This window comes from Cloeon dipterum, chromosome 3, assembly GCF_949628265.1.
Source record: "Cloeon dipterum chromosome 3, ieCloDipt1.1, whole genome shotgun sequence".
Lineage (NCBI taxonomy): Eukaryota > Metazoa > Arthropoda > Insecta > Ephemeroptera > Baetidae > Cloeon > Cloeon dipterum.
Genome location: NC_088788.1, coordinates 9277033 through 9300306, shown reverse-complemented (window position 1 = coordinate 9300306; position 23274 = coordinate 9277033). Strand labels below are relative to the sequence as shown.

At 40.0% G+C, this 23274-nt stretch overlaps 1 protein-coding gene across 3 annotated transcripts in view; it reads left to right on the top strand.

Annotated features, from left to right (window-relative positions):
* Hr3 (Hormone receptor 3) overlaps positions 1–23274 on the top strand; it is an 80281-nt gene that overhangs the window by 16720 nt on the left and 40287 nt on the right. Inside the window, exon 1 of one of the 3 annotated variants that reach the window (XM_065486352.1) lies at positions 1171–1442. The exons of 1 other annotated variant lie outside the window; for it this stretch is intronic. In XM_065486352.1, the coding sequence (XP_065342424.1) occupies positions 1436–1442 (7 nt within the window). In that variant the 5' untranslated portion in view covers positions 1171–1435. Of the gene's footprint in view, positions 1–1170; positions 1443–21919; positions 22168–23274 lie in introns of those variants that run through there. One more of the 3 variants, XM_065486350.1, reaches the window with a different exon arrangement.

The window sequence follows — 23274 nt, the reverse complement described above, 5'->3', positions numbered from 1 at the left end:
CAATAATTTAAACATATTATTCTTTGACAGCTAGAAAAAGCAAGCTGGCCTTTGTTTCAAACGTTCCTTCAGGGCAACTCAGCAAATTAGGAAAATCCCCTCTGATTCCAGTCTTTGTATTCAAATTCGGTTGGATGCGGCTTGCAGTTGAATCGAGCAGAGCAGTGCGCAGTCATCGTCCGCTTCCTCGTCTTTTGAAACCGCGATAAAAGTGCAATGTGCACGTAGAGAAGTGCATAAAAGAATAGCAATTCTCACATTATGTATTTTTAAGAGGAAAAATTTAGCTACAGGCTTTTAGCAAAAGGGTGAAACACTTCTTGGTGTTCAGGAAAAGTTGAGTTCAAATCAATTGGTTAGTTTTTGCCTATCGTGTTACCACAATTGAACATAAATTTGCATTTTTGGCTACAATTTTCAGTTTGATTTTATTTCAGGTCTGAAAAATAATGCAATATTAGCCAAAAGAGGATCTTGCTGCAGTAAAAATCAAAATTTTCAGTGTTCTTGGCAGATTCCAATTCCTCTAGTCAAGATCTATGCAACCCTCTTTGTTGCGAAGTCATAAAATAAGATTTCAAGTAGGGAGATAGGGCTCATCATTTGAAAAAACGTTTTAGTTACTTTTTTCAAAGAAATTTAAAGTATTTCCGAGGTAAATTTGGTCAAAAATCATCCCCCAAAGACAGGCAACAAAGATTTTTCTGGACACGTTTTTAATCATCAAGATGCTCCCTCATATTTGAATTTTTGACCACTGGAGGCGCTGTATCCTGACACCATAATTTAGGAAAGGGGTGGGGGTGATATTTATTCTTAAACTTGGTTAAAATCGCTTCAAATGAATTTTGCTAAGATTTTAAGGAGCAATTTTCAATTGCAGCCCCTTTTCAACCAACCATATAACTACCAAATTTAAGGGTTGAAAATCTGTCGTATGGAAATTTTCGCACAATCAACTCCATTAAAGAATTTTTACAAATTAGCGAGAGAATTGGGGTTTTCGCGACTCGCGGTGGTGTCTGAGAGGGTGCGCTGCTCCTGGCTTGAGCCCCCTTGGCCGCGCACGCGAGTGGTGCGGCGTCGGGCGGCCAGCAGAGAGAAGACACAAACTCCGTGGTATGGCGTTGTAGTAGCGGCGGTGGTGGCAGTGTTCGCCAAACGCCGCTCAGCGCCGCTTCTCATTGTCTCTGGTCTCCTCGCGAGCGCGGCGGACATGGATTAGGCGGCCTCCGCGCCCCCAGCAGCCGCGCGTGCGAGAAAGCCGATTGATTCGGCGGCCGACACGGTGGCGTCGCCGTCGTCGACCTGCTCGTCGTCGTCCTCGTCGGCCGCCTCCTCGGCGCACCAGCCGACGCTGAACCTGCTGCCGCCGCGCCGCCTCCAGCAGCATGATCTGTCCGCCAGCGGCGACTCGCCTGCTCCCCCCGCCGTTATGACAGGTCAGTCACGTGGCCCCCTGTCCCTCCGGTGTCCTTCGGATGTCCCACTCGCGGTGCGGAACGATCGACACATTCGCTCGCGGTAAACGCATCGTTTTCGAGCCTTGGACGCCGTCCAAGACGCCTGTCGGCCGCTAAAAATACTGAAATCGCCCAGGTGCCTGATTCGTCGGCGGCCGAATGGTCGGGACAAAATCCCTCTGTGTGCACGAGAGAATGCTTCTGCTGCTTTTCTGCCCGAGAGTTAGAGAGAGAGAGAGAACACAAATCGATCCACAACGTTGCCGCGCGTGCCTGATGCAGAATTGGCAACCGAGGCACCCTTTGACTCGCCACTATACTACGATTCCTCGCGTTTTTTTCTTTTCTTCTGCTTTTCGGCACTAATTAACCCCTGCCGAACCGATCGCCACGCGAGCCTCATTAACATACACGCGACATACCATCGCAGCAGCGGCGGCAGCGTGTTTGACGATTGTGAATGAACAGGCCGCGCGTGGACAATTTTAGAATACACAACCGAATTTCAGTCTACGCTCAAGTACGCTTAAATCAGAAATTTTTTAGTCAGTAATTTCTGGAATCTTCACTTTTTTATTTAAAATCATCCTTATTTCATTGCACTAAGTTATAACACACAAATACAAATTTCAATGTTTTTATAACTTTGATAAAATATTGGTTTTGAATTTTTATCTCTTTGTAAAGAATTTCAGTGCTAAATTTCTCAATATTTGCATTTAAAATAAAATACCTCTTTCGCAAAATAAACATTAGCAAACAATATAAACAACTTATCAACGCCACGAGTTTTAGGATGAGCTGCTATGTTTAGCACGAGGACAAATGCTGTCACGCCTGTAGTGAATTCTATATACAGGATATATCTGCTTATTCTCATTTCCAACACATTAAGCTTGACTAATTTAATCATGCTCATGATTGGACATTTATTCATTATTTTTATTTGCTAAATATACAAATTATTTGAAACGATACCACATATATTATGTATCGATAATTTTAACTCTTTAAATGGATGGATATTACAAAAACAATTTCATGCTCTGTGAGAATTTCAAGTCAACGATCAAATAAATATTATTTCCTTTCAAAATGGAGACAACTTTATTTGGAATTGAAGAGAAAATTGTTAATTTTATGACTATATCTCTTAATTGATTAGAATATTTTCTGGAAATAAATAAATGTAAAGATGATTTCGACTTTACGATGCACTAGTTGTACAGGTTTATGTGGATTAGATACCATGAGTGTCTAGAAATTTACTGGGCTGACATCTTGAGAATGTGCTACAAGCCAACATTCTAGGATGTATTGCCCAGCTTTTTGTTTCCTTTTACTATTTAGTTTTATCCAAAGACTAAAAATAGTTGTCATTAAACTGGATGTTTTTAGTATCAGTTTATAATTGTTAGAGTTAAGAATAAGGTTATTTAAACAAAATGAATTCTGAAATTTCCACATGGGGTGCACGCGTGTAAAAAAATCATAATAAATAATTAAACAAGAGAGTCGAGCAGATTAAAATTTACTAAAAACTCTCAATGTTTTGATTTTCTCTCTAAATCAATTTTGTGTGTTTCCTGAAAATAAATAAATGAAAAGACAATATTGACTCCTCGATGCTCTGGTTGTTCAGGTATGTGTGCATTACATAGCATGAGTATCTAGACGTCATCGCACTGTTTATTTTTATCTAACTGTAGGTTAAGCAACAATTTATAATTTTTTTTATTGTTAAAAATAAGGTTAACTAAACAAAATTTTCACGTTGGATGCGCTCATAGAATTATTTGATCAAGGGATTGAACGTGTTAAAATCAACTAAACATTCTGAATGTCTTGATTAACTTTCTACATCTATAATTTTTTCGTTTCCTAGAATTATGTAATTAAAAGACGCACTTGAATTCTCAATGGTGGACTCGTGTTTTGGATTTATGTTTACAAGATAGCGCAAGTTTCCATGAATATGAATTGCAATGAGCTTTATGAACGCATATTGTGCTGCTCGTCTCATTGTCAGCCAAACTCTTGTTTTTTCATCAATATATACTTTTTTCTAGTTCACAAAATTAGTTTTGCTTAACAAAACTGATTTCTTTACGTGCGCAAATAAATATAATTTATCGTCAGACTTGACACGTTAAAATCGATCAAAAATAGTCTTGATTTTCTCTTTCCATCAGTTTTGTTTGATATCTTGAAATAAATACAGTATGAATAGAAATTTTGACTCTTTAATTGACTATTCAGGAATATATATTTTACAGTTGAGTAGAGTTGTTAACGTTTAAATTCTAGAAATCTTTTAAGGCACACCTTGGAGATTAGAAAAATGTTTGTTTCATGAATATATCTCTGTTAAAAACAGTTAAAAATATTAATTTATATTTCAGCAACTTATTTTTAAGCGATCGAGAGTGCGCTCATAAGATTATCAGTTGAAACTTGAATCTCTTGATATTTTACATCTCAATTTATGGATGAGCATCAAAACTTTTAATTTAATCTCCTAGATGGGTCGGTATTTTACTTTGCAGTTGATAAGCTTGCATAGAATTTAAAACATATCATACAATGATAAATATGTCTCCTGTCGTATTCTATAAACATCAATCACGCCGCATAATCCTATAAATCTTTAATTTGTGCCTCGTGTACAAATGAAATTAATCATTTAAAATAGGAAAAAACGTTTGTGGTTATGAAATAATCTAGCAATTTCCTTTCTTCGGGTACCAGTAAATGCATCCAAAAATTATCCTCTGTTTTTCTGTGTTGTTTCTCAATTCCCTGCTGATTCTTGAGTCGAACCGCAGCCGTAACGGTTCTCCCTTTGCGAAACACGAACGTGTAATGCCACGGAGAGCAGCGTTTAGCGCCCACGCAGGGTCTGAGCTTGATGCACGCGTCTGGTCGGTCGTCGGTGACAATATGTAATTGGCCCCATTGTAAATTCAGCGCATCGATTGGAGGGAGCACTATAATATATGACATGCACCGCCCGCGTCGAATTGGTGCAACGAGCGCCACGTGTGCCGTGCACACACACACATACACATAATTCGCAGCATCCCTGGTCCGAAAAGCGGTAAAGAGGGAGCTGCGGCGAACGCTGATTCCTCTTTATCTCCGGCAACGTGACTCGATTCGTCAACATTCCACGCTTAAATCCAATGCCGTAAACATCGCACCAATTGAGAAATATTGCGCCCGGCGTCAGCATTTGCGCGTAATACCCCAATGCATTCCGCGTTTCGAAAGCGGAGCAGCAGCAGTGTGATTCTCAAACGCGCGTAATTTGCCATGCATGAGCGGATTTATCCCTGAAAAAAGCAAAACTTGCCGTTATATAATGGAAAAAATCGTGCACACTCGGAAAATAATAAGCTGTAGAATTGTTTTTCAGATAATTCAACGAGGGTTTCAAAACATTTCTTTGGAAACTCCCGTAAACTTAAAAAAAAATTGTTTTTGACAGGAAAAATATAAATTTTTTGCATTCCCGTGATTTAATTTAAATAAATTGAATTGGATTTTTTATAAAAAAAAATTCCTCTTTTAGATGTCTAGAATAATTTCTTTCAGGTTGAGATCAGGTTTAACTGTGGTCAGGAGGCGAGAGGGAGGCGTGGAGGGTGGGTCGCGGGGGCGGGGGTGCAAGGGTTGTGCAGATGCAGGCGTTTGATCGATGAACCAGCGAGTGGCGCTGCAGCAAACTCTCATAGTGCATGCACCCGAGCCTCATTTCGCCTCTCTATCGTATACATATATATATAAATATATTCGCCAAGTGTCGCGCGCCCGTGAGAGAGAAAAAGATTGCAAGCAGGCAAGAAAGAAAGAAGAAGCAGATTCGGTGCATTTCTAAAGGCTCGGCGATTTAAAATTCATCCACTCGGCTACTATATGGTTGCTGCTGGAAGAAGGCAAGCGCGGAAGACATCTTGCTTCCCTCTCTCTCTCTCTCTCTTGTAATCTTTCCCGTCTCCTTGCATTAAATTTGCTGCAGCACGTGCCGGGGAAATCCGAGACGGCAGCCAAGGCAAAATTTAGCTTCAGAAAATTATTTTGAAATCAATAAAATTAAATTCATTAAATTGAATGTTTGTTCTAAATTAAATCTAAATTTTTCAATCACATCCGATATTTAATTTTCGTAATAATTCGCTCGACTTATTCGCAAACAAAAATTAAAATACTTATTTATATTTAAAATGTTACGCTGCTACCGGGCTGAAGGTCACTTAGAACATCCCCGAAAAAAAGCCCAGACAACATTAGTTTGAAACAGCAAAGAGAAAAGAAAATTCGCCATCCTTTTCTTGGCATTCAGTGGGGAAAAGTAGTTGTCCCGAGTCACTCTATCGCCACCATGCTCGTGCTGATCATGCAGTGCACACACACAAAATAATGTGCACCGCGCGCGCGAGCGAGCGTCTTGCTTGATAAAGCAGCGCGAAAATCTCTGGGGTCTGACAGCTTTTCCAATACACACTCGGGCGGTGGCAGCGGTGGCGGCGTTATTGGCAAAAAGCAGCTCTCTGCTTTTATTGTCGTGCGCGCTCACATCTACTCGCTGAGCAAACAAAAGCTTCCATTACGCCTTCTTTGCACCGAAAAAGGCGTCCGAAACGGGAAAACTTCGGGCCATGACTCATCGCATTCAAAATTTCACTAGATTTAGATCTAAAAATTCGAAAAACTAGTTTGTCTACTATGTGCAGTAATTAAAATTCATATTTTACCCGTATTTTCTTGGCAGTTTTCGATTCCTCTCGCCAACGGTGTATGGCATTTTTTGGGGATACTCTTTGTTGTGAAATTAATTTAAATTTCAAGTAGGGAGTCCCCACCTTTTATTGAAAAGCATGCTAATTTTGCTACTTGAAACAATTTCGACTGTGAACCAACCCTTAGAAAATATTTTATAATTTTCCAACGATGATTTTCTAGAGTTTATTCACTTTTTAGTATCAATCCTCAATTTAAATTTAAATTTTGGCTTTGAAATAGAATATTACTATTGCAAGCCGGATGTAACCCCACATCCCATGTAGCAATTTCATTTTTTATTCAAACGAAATTCCGACACCTACGCGCGTAGAAGGGAGGCGTAGATAAAGTGCTTCGAAGCCGCAATGAATAAATTAGAGTTTTATATGCAGCCAGAGAGCACACACACGGACACCGGAAGTGCAGTTAAGCATATTGCAATTTCTAGTCACGATGCACCGCACGGCAATTATCATTCCTCTTTCTCTCTGGCGCTCGAACTAATGAGATTGAATACACAAGATAACTCTCGTCAGCAGCAGAGTGTTCTTTTTTTCAGCTCCGCAGGACGCAAAGCTGCAATTTCCCTTGGGGCTAACTCGTCTCTCTCTTTTTCTCGTTTCTATACCTTGGGAACGCAGCGTTTGCCGCTAATGAGTGAAATAGGAGATTTAGCTCCGATGGAATACCAGTGGAAAAGCGCAAAAAAATAATGGGGAATTTGCATTCCTCGTGGAAGAACAGGAAAATAAAGTTATATTCCCCGCTACACGGATTAATTGCTAAATCAGCTTAATAATTAATTAAAATTCCTTGTAACTAATTAGGAAGGATTTGAAATACTCGTATTTTTAACCCAGTTTTATTTTAAGTTCAGCTCGCTGCCGAGTTGTACAATGTAAGTAGGGTCGAAGACAAACAAACGCCAAAGAGTCGTTGCGTCACAAAAATGACGTCATTGTCCGCCATCAAATAGTGTATAGAATCTAATAATTGTGCGAGTACAATTGTCAGGGCCAACAATGCATAAGCTGTATACAAGGACGGACTCACGTGTATTCTCAGCGATTGTTTCCGTGCTGCAGACTCAGTTAGCAACACAACATCCAATATATTTTTACCCAAGCTTTTTTCATTTTTAAGAGGAATGATACTGGAAAAGCCTGGAAAATGCTTGTGGCCAATGCATAAACTCGTCCCCTAGGATTGAGTTAACGCCTAAATTGACCTAAGAAGCACTGTAATTTTTTGAGAAAATTGGCTGCAAAGTTAGCGTGCTTTTCAAATGGTAATGGCTGTCTCCTTACTCGAAATCCAATTTAATTTCAAACCAAGAGTTTCCCCAATAAGTTGCATACACCGTTGGACGGATCTCGACGAGAGGAATCGGAATATGCCAAGAAAATATGGTCAAGCACTGTACATTTTGGAGAAAATTGGCAAAATTTGAATTTTTACTGTAGGAAGGTCATTTTTATTATTGCAAATTGTTGAACAAATTGTTTATCGATCAATTGTTTAAGGCATCCAACAATTTAAATAATTCTCAATTGTTGCCCAGTATCATTCCACTTTAAATCATTACCAGAATAGAACAATGAGCCTGTTCTATTTTAGTGTAAGTTTTTAATATTAATAGAATTATTGAAATGTATAAAGGTGCCTTAAAATAATGAAACTTGATTTATCCAGAACTGCGGTGGGGAATTTAGAGTTTCTTATTTTTAATTTAGTTAGAAAATATCTTAAATTAAACAAATTTTGCTTTAAAATTATAGAGGCTCCTAGGAAAAGTCTTTTTTTTAGGATTCTTTTTATTTTTACGAGCTAAAACGCTTTGTTAAAAGCTGAAGATTTCTTTGTTCTTGTTTTTAAATCAGAATCACCATCAGGTTTCGCAATAATAACCACATTTTTACAATGTTTTCACGAAATCAACTGTCGCAATCATGAATTTATCAGCGGGGGCCGGATTCGTGCGATGCGCACATATGGCGTCCGGTGGAGTATGGAGCGGAAAAACGGTCACGCGAAAATAGGTTTTGGTCAATATTGAGACATAATTTGCATTACTTGAACTAATTGTGTCTTTGGGATCGTAAAAACAAACTCTTGACACTCGTACGGCAATCCAAAGAGAGCTTTTTGTTTCCCACATTCAGAGGCCATCTTGGATCTGCGCAGTGGGAACCAATTTTATCGCACATCTGGCCCCGCTGGAATTTATTGTGTCAGAGACGACCAATTTATTAAATAATAAATTCCTTTGCAATTGATTACATAAAAATTACTGAATAGAACAGGTATTTAAAAAATTGTGCGTTGCAAATTGTCAAGTCCAGAGTCACCCTTCATTTTTCATAAAACTCCCTCGTTCTAAATTTAAAATATTTTCCAACTGAAGAAACACAACCGCGTTTTTCCTGCTTGAACCTTGAGTGTGAGCCGAAACGGCTGCACAACACGTACAATTTGCGACTCTATCGAGCTGGAGGCCGAAATTGCGCCGTTCGCCGGGGATGCACTTTGGGCTGTGGGGTGTGACGTCACGCGAGAGCGAGAGGGAGACCGACGAGTGGAGTGCAGCCAAGTCCGGGTGCAGCGCGCGCCCAGCAGTGGATGCACTCGGCTCGGCGCATCGATCGGCAGCCAGCCGAGCTGCATTTAACTAACGTGTGTGACAGCTGCTGGGCTCTTTTTAGGCCTGCGACTCCATTATGCCTCTCACGGGCGGCTTTGCAGCCTCGCAGCGCCCGGCAACCGACGACGCGACGACCCACCCGGCCCAGCCGCCGCCTCGCTAATAACAACCCTTTCATCGTGTGCTGTGCTGCCTCCACCGCGCGTATAAATGCATTCCACGCCGCCAACTTGCGCTCCATATTAAAAGACGAACACCCCACGAGTAGGGGCGTGAACCAACGTGATCATTAAACACACCGCACGCACACACGAGCCTGCTCTGGAAAGTGGAGAAATTCGCACGCGTTCGCGCCGGTTTGCACCCCTTGTAGCGAATGCAGCGCCTCTAGTGGGTATAAAGGGCAGTTTTTGGCTTTTCTGCTTGCTGATTGGGGATTTGGGGTCCTGAATGTCACAATGTGAGGGGTTTCACTGAGATTTATCTTGGATTCAAAAGTTTATGTTTGTTGGGAAAAGCAGGGTTCATCCCCCGATACTAAAAGAAATCGAAAGAGTCCAGAAGTAAATTTGGAAAGAGAGGGGGAAAATCTGTTGGTTGAGAACTGATTTTTAATGCACTAGCTGCAGTTCTTGAAAATTAAAAAGTATTTAAAACAAAAACACAAATAAAAAAGCAATGCAATTTAATTTTTGTCATTTTTTGCTCTTCCAACACTCTTTCATAAACAACAGATTTCCACCACCGAGAAATATAATATGTTTCACGCCCCTGAACTCTGCCGCCGAGACGCCGACTTTGCTGTGAGAGAGAAATTGATCTCTCGCCTCCCTTCTTATGATGATTGGTAAACATTCTGTAAAAATTGCTTTAGCCCGGGCGTCTCTTTTCACGCCCCGAACGGAATAGGAGAATAATGGCGCCGGGAATTTTCTTTGTGTGGTTTATACGGCCATTAGATTGGATTCGAAGTGCACTAGAAATAAAATAGTAATTTATTCTCAGTACATAACATCATTTTTTCTCGACAAAAATTAAATTCATTCGATGCTTAAATAAATGAGATGATTTTAAGAAGATTGTTAACCAGGTGTTTTAAAAAAGAATTCCTTCCCTTCCAGTTTGCAATGAATTGAAACGGTAAATAATAATTTTAAATTGTTTCTCCAGCTCTCAACTTACAGAGCGAGTTTAAATTAAAGCTCGCTTCTCTCGCAAGCAATAAACATAAAATACAATTATTCATACAAATTTTTGCGCAATATGCAGCGTACGTGGATAAAACGTGGTGGTTGGCAGCGATCAGCTGCGTCCCACGGAATGTTAATTCGATTTCCCACTCGGCAACAACAAGATATACACACGTCCAGCAATGATTTTTGCCTTGGGCCGAGCCTGTGGTGCACCCACTCGTCGTGTTGAATCCATCAAAAGAACAGAAAGGAAGAAAAGAGGCAGCCAGGCAAATCGGCGTACGGTAAACGCTAGATGTGATCATCTTTTAAAAATAATATGCTCGTTTAATCGTGGCTATGTAGCTAGTTATATAGCTGCGCTCTTTCTGCACAGCGAATATAATCGTGCGCAGGCAAAAAGAGAGTCGTGCGCGATAACACGCCATTACACGATCGCTGGATAAATAGTTTCGCGGCAGCGCCGAATTAAAGGAGAACTCAGTCAGATGACACTTTGTTTCAGCGCATGCACCCAGCCAACAACGCTGTCAGCGCGATTTTTTTTATCTCGCGAACAGATCGTCTCTTTCTTCTGCTTCTTTCTCTCTCTGCTTTTGTGTGCGCCATGAATATTTCATTTTTCTCCCCAGCACAGAGAGATATATACAGAGATGCCGGGCTCAATGAGTTGGCGCTTTTTGCTCGCAGTCTGAGTTTGCCAAACGTATCAGTTTGCATCTCGCCCATTATTAATTGTCGAAAGCTCCTCACGTGCACTTCTTAAGTGCGTGAATGAGCAAAGAAGATTTAAATAACTGTACACTTATGTTCACTAACAAAAAGCTTATAGAATAATTCTTCTTCTGTTCTATAATCCTTTGAGATAATAATTGCATTTAAAATTTTGATTGATTGATTGATTTTATTTTTTGTGACAGCAGGTCTCACAAAAAATCCCCCTTTTGGTTATTGGAGTACTACTTTCAGTTGCAAGCCAAAGTGCCTACTGGACAGTGTCCTACAAGGTCCCATCTGAAAGAATCTTAAAATGGGAAAAATATATTTTTGTGATAGATAACATTATTTATTTTTTAAAGACGTATTTGACGAAGTTTTTGAGAACACCAATCGATTCTTGAGGGTCGAATTAAATAAAGTGGATATTTTTCCGACCAAAAAGACCAGAGCGACGTGAGTAGCAAAAGTAGAACTTTTTGGTCGGAAAAAAAATATCCACTTTACCTAATTCGACCCTCAAGAATCGATTGGTGTGCTCAGAAACTTCGTCAAAGACGATCTTTAATATCAGATCAGTCAGATAAATATGAAACATTTGCCAGGAGCACGTGACAATTTTTTGAATGGCCTCTCATTCTTCTTAAACAGTTTTGTAAGTCGTTCTGTTTGCACTCTTCTGCAGATGGTCTGTTTGCAAATAAAACGGTAATGATGAATGATTGAATACAGAGAAATGCTAGGACACTTTCCAAAACATCGCAGAGTATCGTAGGACAATTTCTGCAAGACACTTAAATGACACCCGCCAAAGCATGGTATACACTGCAGGATTTTCTACTTAAACGATCGGATTTTTTTTACGAAACAGCAGATTATACAAACCGGAAGAGGAGTTTATTAGAAATTTACCAAAAACCAAGGAGTGTTGCTCCAAAAACCTCAAGTATATTTAAAAAAAAAGTTTTTTCTAAAATCCAAAAAAGAGATTTTAAATAAAATGATTTAAAAACCATCAGGATTTTCTAAAACAAATATTTACAATCAATTAATGCCTTTTTAATTTAACTGGTTCAATGATTTCCCTGTTAAACCCAATTTGCGACCGTTAATAGACATTTCCGATTTTTTTTTCTTAGAAAATAATCTACTAAGATGGCCATTAGTTCAGCAATATCCACTAATGAATCCCTTCCGCCGCGCGCGCATTAGTAGTAATCGCTGCCGTGTGCAATCACGCAAGCCGTGTGTCTTTGTGCAGCAGCAGGATTGCACGTCCGTTAATTGAGCGAAAGCAATTAAAACGGTGCGGTGGAACAAAGCTGCGACGCGAGATGCAGCAGCGCAGCAGTGTGTGTTTGATCGACGGACAGGATGCAAAAAAGCAAACACGCACCCGCCGCGAGAGTGCATTAGAAAGAGGCTTATCTGCGCTGCGGTGATGTCGGTGCAAATTGCACACACACACACACGCTCGCTCGCTCGCGTAAACAAACGAACAGCGATCTGTGTGTGTGTGTTTGCAAGGCTAACGGAACGCGTTTTAATTGTTTCCATTTCGGCACCGTTACCTATCGTCCGTCGACGAATGCAAAATCTATGCGCTAGGCGCAACAAAATCGAATTTGCACATGAATAATGCAGCAGACACGCGTGCGAATTGCAGAAATGCGGAGAGTGGAGATAAGCTAAGTTCCTCTGCGAATTTAGATGAGCACGCAGATTCTAGATATCCTTAATTTCTTGCCTTCACAGTTAGCACGTGGGTTCCATTTAAATTATTGTTCTTTACATAGCGCTGTAATTATTTTCAATGTAGGATTTTTAAATCAAAATGTTCGATTTGAAAGGGTTAAAATCGTATGCATTTTAGAAATAAGTAATTTGCTCGCCGAAAAAATTATTTTTTATTTAATTAAAAATTTAATCAGTAGATTAATACATTTTTTAACAAACGGTGCAGAAAAAAGCACATAACAGCGGGGTCTAGATTTGTGCGACGCGCAGATATGGCGTCCTTTGGAGCATGGCGCGAAAAAATGGTGACGTGAAAATGCACGAAAAGAAGCAAGTTTTCGTCAATATTGTGACATAATTTGCATTACTCTTAACTAATTGTGTCTTTTGGATCGTAAAAACAAACTCTTCACAGTCCTACGGAAATCTAAATAGAGCTTTTTGTTTCCCACGTTCAGACGCCATCTTGGATCTGCGCAGTGGGAACCAATTTTATCGCACATCTGGACCCCGCTGGCACATGCACACCCCTTTAAATTTGCAACTTTAATTTTCCCTTTATTTTTGTCAGAATTAAGTAATAAAATCTGATCTGAATGATGATTTTGCAATATTTTTAGTTTCGGAAATTGATATATGCCAGCAAGGGATCTCTCTCTCTCGTTCTGTAATTTCGCACGTCTTTAAAAGGAGTCCCACGTTGCAATTAACAGAGTGTCAGACGACAGATTGGCGTCTGATGTTCTGTGCGAGAAAGATAACGCAGCTGCTTCGCCGTGCTCAGATTAGCTGGCGTTTGCATTTGATGGACGTGCGTGACATAAATCGAATCAAAAGCGCGTTGTCTGTGTGTGACAACAGCCAGATTGGGCGTTTGTGCTCTATGCTGTGCCTCTTTGTCAGCAACTGTTAATTCCAAAGCGATTGAAACGTCAAATTTACAGCAGGTGTTGAATGGAGTTGCTAACTCGGAAATGATGTATTTTACTGTTTATTTTATTTTTTATAGGCATCTGGTTGAAAGATGGGATTTTATTCTATTTAAATTTTTGCAAAAATGGTTTTTGTATAATTTAAAAAAATAATAATACTTGAAACCAATCTGGGGTTAATTTATTTTAATTTTTAAGGAAGTCTTGATTAAAATACAGTCCTAATTTACCATTAATTAATTTGTTGAATATTCCTGGCAAAAGTTACAAATAATTAGGTAAGACTGGCCAGGGGCAAGAGAATGGAGTTAAAGCACAGAAGAGGCTTGCTTCCAGATAAAAAACGGGTGTTCAGCGGCGTATTTACTCTTGCGGAGAGTACCGTATAGCATGCGGCAAGGAATACACTGGGCCGCGTGGGTATTATGCTGCTCATAACTCGTGTGACTAACAACTAACTAACGTAAGGCCGGGTTCAACGCACTCTAGAATCCTAGACAGTGGCGGCTGTAAGTCAGTGCGGCGATGTTGTCTTCTCCGATCCCGTTAAAACAGCACGCAGCACGGTCAGCTGGCTGCGAGAGCCGCTAGTTGCTAGCGCCATCTGCCAGCGCCGGCTCGAACTCGCTCGCCGTCAGCTGACGGCCCGCTCCACGTGCTCGCCGAGGGTCGACGAACCCTGCCTGCCTGATAAACACCGGCTTCCGCTAACTAAGCCCATTCCGCGCGCGTGACGTGTCCTTGCAAGGCCAGCAACCGCGATTTTATGCACTCCAGACCTGCATCCCGGCCACGCCCACCACGCCACACTGCGAAAAATTAATTGATGCACGCGGATGGGTGACCAAATGCGAATGCGGCGTTTTGGCTAAGCTCCGGCATCGAGTCCCCTGATAACGGCGATTTTTCTGCGAACGTGATTTTTAATGGTGGGGAAAACGTTGCGAATTTTTTGAAATGTTCTGATTGCTTCTAGAAAATGGGTTCCTGGCCATTTTTGGCGGGAAGAATTTCGTTTATTTAAATTCGCTGCAGGAAATTCACCAACAATTATATTTTTTATTCCTAAAACACTCGGAATTTTCCTTTAATAAAATTCCTGCCAATAAAATGCATTTATCTGGATGCATCGATTGGCATTGTATGGCTTCTCTGGCTATCTGTAGTAATTTTATTTTCCTCGTCAGCTGGTCAACAATGATAATTCGCAATCCGTGCTGCCAAGACACGGAGAACAAATCAATTAAGAGAATCTCTATCATATATATATAACTGTGCGCAAAGTGCGATAATAATTCACTCGCGCGAGAGGAGATGTTCCGCCGTGACGTCAGCGGGGATGATCACGTGACCCCTAGGTCGTTTATTGAACCCTCTCTGCTCTTCTCTCTTCTTGGTTGGCGTGCACGGAGCGAGAAGCGCAAAGTACTGCCTCTTCGCGTTTAAGTCGGCACCATTTGAATAATGAATGGCATTATTTAAAAATCAAATTCTTGAATTTACGCGCGGCACACATCACAATCGAGTCGGATGTCCCATGCATCCTCTCGGCTGTAACCTCTGCCAAGGGAAACTCAATTCAATTTCTGATCACAGTGTGTGCGCTTATACTTAGCGGTGATTTTCTTTCTTTTTCTTATTGTTCTCCTTTAAAAATAGCTCTCGTGACTTGCGGCAAAGCAGTGGTGCCATCTGACGGGCAGTGACGCAGGCCGATGCACGGCGCTTGACTTGCTGTTGTTGCTGGGCCGACCACGGGACTAAATCGCGTATCGAGCGGAAAAGTTGAACGCGAAACTATAACAGCAGTGCTGTTTATGCACTTGCCATGAATGGGTCACGCATCAAACGCGAAACTTTCCGCGCCGCTTTTCTTCAATGAATTCCAAACTTGCCGTGTAGTATTAACACACACACTCATCATATTATACTAAAGCCGCCAGTGGGACTTTTCTTGAATGGATTGGAAATTAAAATTTAAAATGGTGCTAATTTACTGGCAAGGGAGCTTAATGATAATTTATAGAATTTCAAATGTTCAAAATTAAGACAAATATCAAGGATGCAAATCACATTTTTCCATTAATTTGGGTTGTGCAGAATTTAAACAGTAAAAAAATCTTTAAAGATCAATCAGGTTTTAAGTATATTATTTATTATTTCAGCATTAGCCACACATTAAAGTAATTATAATTTTTAATTACAAGATGATTTTTTAATATTTTACATAAAAAACAATTTTATTTCAACTTTGAAAGCATAGTAAAATGTGAAAGACAATTTTTTAAAAATTTGGAACAGGGAAGATCTCTAAATAATCAGTTTTACTGCTTTTCTGACATGTATCCACACCAGGGTGCTATTAAAAGTATTATTATTTAATCCATAAACTTAAAGCCATTTGATATTATGTGGCAGAGAGTGAGTTCCAAGTTTCAAGGGCAAAAGCTAGAGCACTTCTTATGAACGTGAAAATATGAGGAAAAATTGAGTGTGCAAGAAAACTGACCTATCTTAAGAACTAGTTCTATTACGCATTTTTACAGCAATGGAAATTATAATGCTTATTTTGCAGCTTGGCCAATTTTTTTTAAAAAAATATTTTGGCAACTTTTTTAATTTTACCTAAAATATTGAAGATTTTCCTTGTTAAAGACCTAAAAATTTAAACGCACGTTTGGAAATGAAGAAGTTCTTCTTGAGCATAAATTTAGTCCTTTAAATCGTATTTATTTCTTTTTCAAAATGAGCTAATCATGATCATTGTAATTTTAAAACCAAAATAAGATTGCTTCCAGAGATAAAAAGGTGTTGTGTACATTTCAATTCATTCATTCTCAAGATCAAATATATACAGTTTGAGATTGTTGAATTATTGGGCAATCGGCAGAAACAAAACAAACAAAGATTATGTTTCTAACGACAAAAGATAATGCGCAGAAGATCACTTACTCGTTGAATGCTATAGTCAAAATAATCTCGTTCGCGCTTAATTGACGTGTTTTATTATTTAATAAAAAAAATGCCCGTCAACAACCCAACCCAAGCAGAGCGACGAAAAAATGGCACGGTGACCTCGATAATATCTGCTTAGCTCTTTTATTCTCATATTTTCTCCATTCTTTCGATTTCGTTTTCGTTTTCATCACACTCGCGCATTTTGCAACGAACATTGTTTAGTCTAATACGTAAAGTGTGTCGCGAGAGAGACTCTCCGTCCGGCATTAAATGTTTTCCTTTTTGTTTCAGGTGAGTGAGACTACGACGCGTCAGCCATTGTTGCAATTAATTGCATGCGCACCGACAACAATGCGTTTGTAAACGTGTGAGTATGCATAAACTCCTTTTCAGCAGACTCTCGCTGAAATTTATCGATTCTCTATGTATGTGTACTTAGTCAGCTTCGATCTTGTCCATAAGTTGACGGATTTCTATTTTTGAAACATAAGTCTTACGAGCAGGGCGTAAAGTTGCTTCAACTTCTATTGTCTCACTTAATTCGTTTATATAAAAATGGACAAGACACAATTTACCGAGTCGAAGGTTAAGTAGTGAAATCAATTTATGAAATTATGTCTTTTTTATCGTTATATTTATTAGACAACAAAGGTGTACAACACATGTAATTTATCATGTTACTAAATTCTGGGGAAACACTTAAGAATTTTGTAATATATGATAAATTGCATGTGTTGTACAAATTTAACTGGTGTTCAATTTGTAAATTTCCTAATTTTTGTTGGTTAACTACCTATAAATTCAATTAAAACAAGACCCAGAACCACTTCTAGGGTAATGCCTCTAACTCCTCTGGAGGACAATAGTAAGAGCAAGCAATTATTTATTTTTTAATATATTAGTGCCTATACTCTCCTTCCTACTGTGAGAGGCGCTGCTGTTGAGAGCTTTATCTTATCAAGAGGGTGTCTAAAACAATTTTTTAAATAAATTTTCAATGAATTTTAAATTATCAGTTATTCAGAAATTATTTCCGCGTGGAATTATGCAAACAAATAAGTCGAGCGATGAAGAAGAAACTCATCATGTTGCGCACACCGGTGTTTTTGCATGCATTTCTCAGAACGATTAATCAAGTCGGGAACGGATAAAATGGAAAAGCAATTGAATTAATGTGCGGCTGCGATTGAAAAGCTGCCTTTCCCCCGGCCAGCAGAACTGCTTTTGCGTTTTCAGCCGACTCGCAGCCGCACTTTCTCTTCGGCGTTCATTATATTCGCGCCGCCATATGGGGAAGAGTTCTTTTTTTCGCTGTTATACAAGTGATTAGGCAATATCCCGACGACTCTCAACTGGATCGCTCGCAATACGCTTTTCCGAATCCAGCATTGAAAAGTAAAAATTCCAGTGAAACTCTTCAAACTATGCTGATTGAAAAAAACACGATCGTAATTGCGAGTTAAAATCGAATAATTTGCCATTTTCACGAAACAAAAGAATGGAATTGATATTTATTGCATGGCAAATGGAATTGCATGCATTAAGGTAATAGGAAAAAGGTGAACATAATTTCAATAGAGTGTCCATTGTTCGGCGGCGGTGACTGAAAGCGGAGGGAAATTGCCGGCGTGCTTTATGCAAAGCAACAATTAGCGTTGAAAAAGAAAATGCGCATACATCCTGCGAGAGGAAGAATATAATCGGTTGGCCAAGAGAGGATGCGAGTCGTGTTTCGCGCGTTTAACCGTCGATGAGAATAGAAAAAGGCCGCTTTGTTTCGATTAATTGGCAATGATACAGCCCTCTTCCTCGATTTTTTCCGCGAGTCGGAATTTTCGACGCACGAGACATCGAAGCGAGCAAATTTCGCAATTTTTGGCCGACGGCTCCCTTCACTTTTTTTGGCTGCGTGCCTGTCCGTCATCTCTTTCACGGAATCCAGCCTGCACCACCATGTCGGGTGTTGTAACACGCGGACTCATGCCGCGGCCAAAATCGACCAAAACCTGTTTGCACTTTGACCAAATCGCTTCCGCTAAGTGAATGGGCTAGCAGACAAAAATAAAAGTGTTAAATAAACGAGAAATTGCTCTTAAAACGGCAAGAGAGTTTAAATTACAATTTATTGTAATGTCTAATTTTTTTATTAAAAACTGTTACAAACTAAAATAATCCTTATAAGCCCTAGAAAAGGTCTTAGACACTTTCAATATATTAAAAATGTTAAATATTTAGTAGAATAATTTTTTCAATACTATTATTTTGAAGACTTTAATATTTTTATTTCGCCTGTTACATTTTTTTTATTATATTTACAAATATTTCGACTGTTCCACCAACAAATCCAAAAAATTTCAATGTAATACTACCATAAAAGGGGCAAGGTGACGCTTCATATGAAATCTAATAGGGGAAAGGTTACAGGTTAAAAAACAATTAATTTTTGATAGATTAACTTCTCAATACATTGCGATTTCCTTGCGCAGTCGTAACCGAAATAGACTTGTGACTGAGCAAGTACAGAGACGTGCATGTGTACGTAATCTGGTAATTAGGCATGCGAAGAGTGCTAATCAGGTGTGCATGTGCCTCCCCTCCTTTTAACTTTGGCTTCGGATCGGAGTCAGTCACTCAGTCAGTGGGCTACGCGCGGTCTTTGCCTCTGTAACGGGACCGCCGCGAGCGAAGCAGCCAGCTCAGGTCTACCTCACTCCTCACTACCTGAGCGAACCTGGCCAACCGTCCCTTCCCCTCCCGCCAAGTCTGCACGGCGGTGATTTTACAAAGCGCTTTAATCTCCTTTTTCCGCGCGTTTCTAACACGGTTAAAAAAGCTAACGTATTTACGACAGGCAAGAAAGGGAAAAAGATCGCAACCTTTAGCATAGAATTGATTGTCTGGGCACTCTTTCTTTTTTCACTTCCCAGAAAAGTAAAACTCCTGAATGGCTTTAAAATGGACCATGAAAATTGGTTCTCAGAGGATAATCCCTAGAAAGTCTATATATATATACAACATCTATTGTTTCTAAACCACCAGTCATATATTATGTCATCCTCACAAAAACCCAAAATTTAAAAAAAAGTTATGTTCGCTATTGGGTGGCAGGTAAAAGTAATGGCCTGGTGACGCAACGCGAGAGTACGGATTTTCACCTGCGCTCAAAAGCTTGATTTCCATGGGTAATTGATACCGGCTGGCTGAGTAATTGATAGCCGCGCGCAGCCGCTAGCGAGTCGTAACAGTTAATGCGAATGGGAAGATCAGCATTACCATTTTTCCAGCGTCGCCGAAATTTGCTTTGCGCAATTGCTGGTGTCGATCGGCGCAATGAAAGTTGTCCCGTGCGTATGTTTATTTTATTGTCAAATGCCCGCGCGCGCGCGAGCGTACGTGAGCAAATAATTCTGGAGAAATTTTCCGCGCATGCACGCAGATTCGCCATTGCACACGACTTGATTCATCGCAATTAATCGTGAAAAAGGACGGATTCCGGCAAAATTGCACGTGCGAGGTGAAAGTCTCGTTTTAAAATCTCAAAACTGACTGCTTTTCGCCTCTGACTGAGTAATGGATGTGCCACGAACTGAATATTTTTTCTAATTCACCAGTTGCATAAACCCTCAGTGTTCGAAGCCGCCAACAGATGGCGCCACCGTAGACTTTCGATTTTAAGGCACTTCTGCTGCGATTTCGGACTCAATCTAGCTACTGTGCATTCTTCAATTAATTTGCTATTTTTTGACGTGCTGAAAACCAAAATCGGTTCAGCCAATCGCAGTAGAATCGTGAAAAACTATTTTTTGAAATAAAAAAATCTTTTCCAACGTTTCTACGGCGATTGGCTGAACCGATTTTGGTTTTCAGCACGTCAAAAAAAGCAAATTAATTAAAAAAAGCAACTTAGCTAGATTGAGTCTGAAATCGCAGCGGAAATGCCTTAAAACGGATTAAAACAAAATTTTTTAAGAAAGTCTGAGGTTGCGTCATCTGTTGGCGGCTTCAATAACTAAGGGTTTATGCAACTGGTCAATTTAGAAAAAAATCTAAGAAAATCAGCTCCGCATAATTTTAACGCAAATTAAAAGAAATCAAAACCAAGAGGAAGGTTTGCAGTAGCTGTAAAATATTTCGAGTAATTGGACCAAAATCTGAAATTCAATTATTGAATAATCCACATTTTCTAACAAAAGGAGATTAAATAATTATTCTTTAATTTGTGGTCCTGTTTGATAACTTTCTCACGCCGGGAGCTCATTTAAAATACGGGATAACCTATTCTCATCCCTGCGTGCGGGAAGTCGAGATGTATATCCTTTGTTTGCCTCATGCGCGTCTGGAGCGGAGCAGCAGCGGCGGCAAATTGCATCCTCGACAGGATCGGAGGCGAGAGAGATGCACTCTATTATTCTCGGACCGTTATGTTAGCATCTCCCACGATCCACACCCATGCACCGAGACCTTTTTTTGTAAATGAGACGCAGGAAAAGGAGAGGGCTGCATTCATAAGCATGAGAGGGATGGAAAAATCAATCTGCTCCCCCGCGTTCTTTTTTTTCAGTGGCTACACAGAGAGCTTTTTTGTTGAGATATTTTTTTATTATTATATTGGACGCGAAATGCTCTCCGTCAATGCAATGAGAGATTTTTTTGTCTCACCCTCGCCCCCAGCATAATACGAGGAGAGGAAAGTTTTAACAAGAGAAAACAGTAATGCATTCTTAAGGATTGCAGAGAAAAAAAAATCAGAAGAGTGAACGGTTCTTTTCGAAATATTGAATTTATTACCAAGTTGTCGAAGCGCACATGTGTTCTCGAGAGATTATTGTAAAACGCATTTCGAGCCGGAGATTGATTGAATAATGTAACTCGTTTAAAAGGCTCACAAATCACTCCAGAAGCACACACTCTTCCAGCATCTGTTAATTGGGAAATCGAACATGCCGTTTCTCTGTTATATAAACTTACAATTAAATTTTAAAAAACCGAAAAGGAGCTTCTTAACGATTGGTGTGAAACTAAATTTGCACACTAGCTATAAAAATTTTATTTTGATAGAACTGTTTTTAACTAGTTAAGATTAAGAAATTATGATAATGATCTAAACACATTACACATTTTTTAACTATTGAAAATTTTTATCAAAATGAAAAATTAATTTCCTAATTTTGTTTTCTTAAGAAAATAAAAAGCTTACTTAATTTTGTCTAAACCATTATTACACAGAGGTAATTTACAAAAAATTATTACTCCATCGTTTTTCAAAATTTTAAATTCTGTGCTTTTAATTATCTTTCGGCGTGGAAAAACCCTACGTTGAGTGGGCGCGAACGCACCCTGGGCGGCGAGGGTGTCGGCTGCAGGGCAGGCGACCCCCACCTCCGCTGGCAGGGAAGGGGAGCCGGTCCGCGGAGCGCCATCTGTGCGCTGGGCGGCCGCGTTCGCCGAAAGTGTGTCACAAGGCGGCTGCCTCAGCATAGACAACACAGTATGTGCTCGTGCATGGACTCTTGAGGATAGACTAGCATTGGATCGGCCCTGCTCGCGCGCGGTGCCAAACGTAATTTACGAACGAACAGTGTTTCCGAGACTCAGTGCAAAATGTGGTGTGTGTAGCGAGAGAAAAAAACGCGAAAATTAACAAATCACTGCTAATCGACTCTCAATGTTCGAGATGTGGAGTTCCGTGAACAAAGTGGAAGGCTCACCGTCCCCAGGGAACGCGGCCGCCGGCTCGATTAAAGGTAACTGGAGTTCCGCAAACTCAGCCCCGGTGGTCCTTCGATTTTCGGAGACACACTACTATGTCCGTCTCGGATATATACATACATACTTTTGATTTCCAAGGCAGGTAGCCGGCAACCACCCCCAGGCACCCCGAAAGGTTGCTCCGTGCAGGTATAATGGAATCCTCTCCGCTCCCACCGATCAAATTTCAATATTTATATAAATTACACCCCATCCTCCGGTCCCGTTATCCCGCTGAGAGTGGCACCCATTTCTCTATATGGGGTTGTAAAATGTAGATCAAATAACTATTCTTGTGGAGCCCGGGTTCACAAACAATTCTTTCACTCTCACAATTTCAGAAAATGTTTTAAGCGATAAAGAAATGATCTTACTCGTCAAAACAATTTAAAAGAGCGGAAAATTATTTTTTGAACGTGGTATATTTAATTTTTTTTCTCGTACATGTACATGCTTGTGCATCTCTCTTTATTTTTTCTATTTTTAAAAATATTTACAAAATCAACCCATTTAAAAATCAACATTGATATCCCAGGAAAACCCCGTCTGATTTTCCCTATTTTGCCGGCTATATAGAATTAAACCTCTTAGAGGGAAAAACACTTTCGCGAGATGGAGATGTGCTGTGCGTTTTCTCTGCCGCACACACACACACACACACACACACACGTACGTAGGTACGTATTTCCGGCTGGAGCGCCTTTTACCTGCTGCCGACAATATAATAATAGAAAGTTGTGAATAAAAATCCGCGCGCTTGCCTGATAAATTTGACGTAATGCCGCTGCCACTGCTGGCTCTAGGAACTAAAACCGACGAGAGATGACACAAAACCGTGCGAACGCCGCATTTTCACGCGAGATTAAATTTATTATATAAAACCGCACGTGCCGGGCGCCTGCTGATGAAAATTCATCATTCTTTTTGTGCCGGCGACGCACCGACGAATCAGCTGAAGGTGCGCGAAACTCTAAACTGACTGTGCAAACAGTGGGAAATTGTTTGTTTGATAAAAAGGCGGAGGATTTGTTTACTAGTTACAATTTTTAGAAGTTAAGTAAAAAAATAAATTTCTTGGCGGAATTAGACAACAATTATTTAAC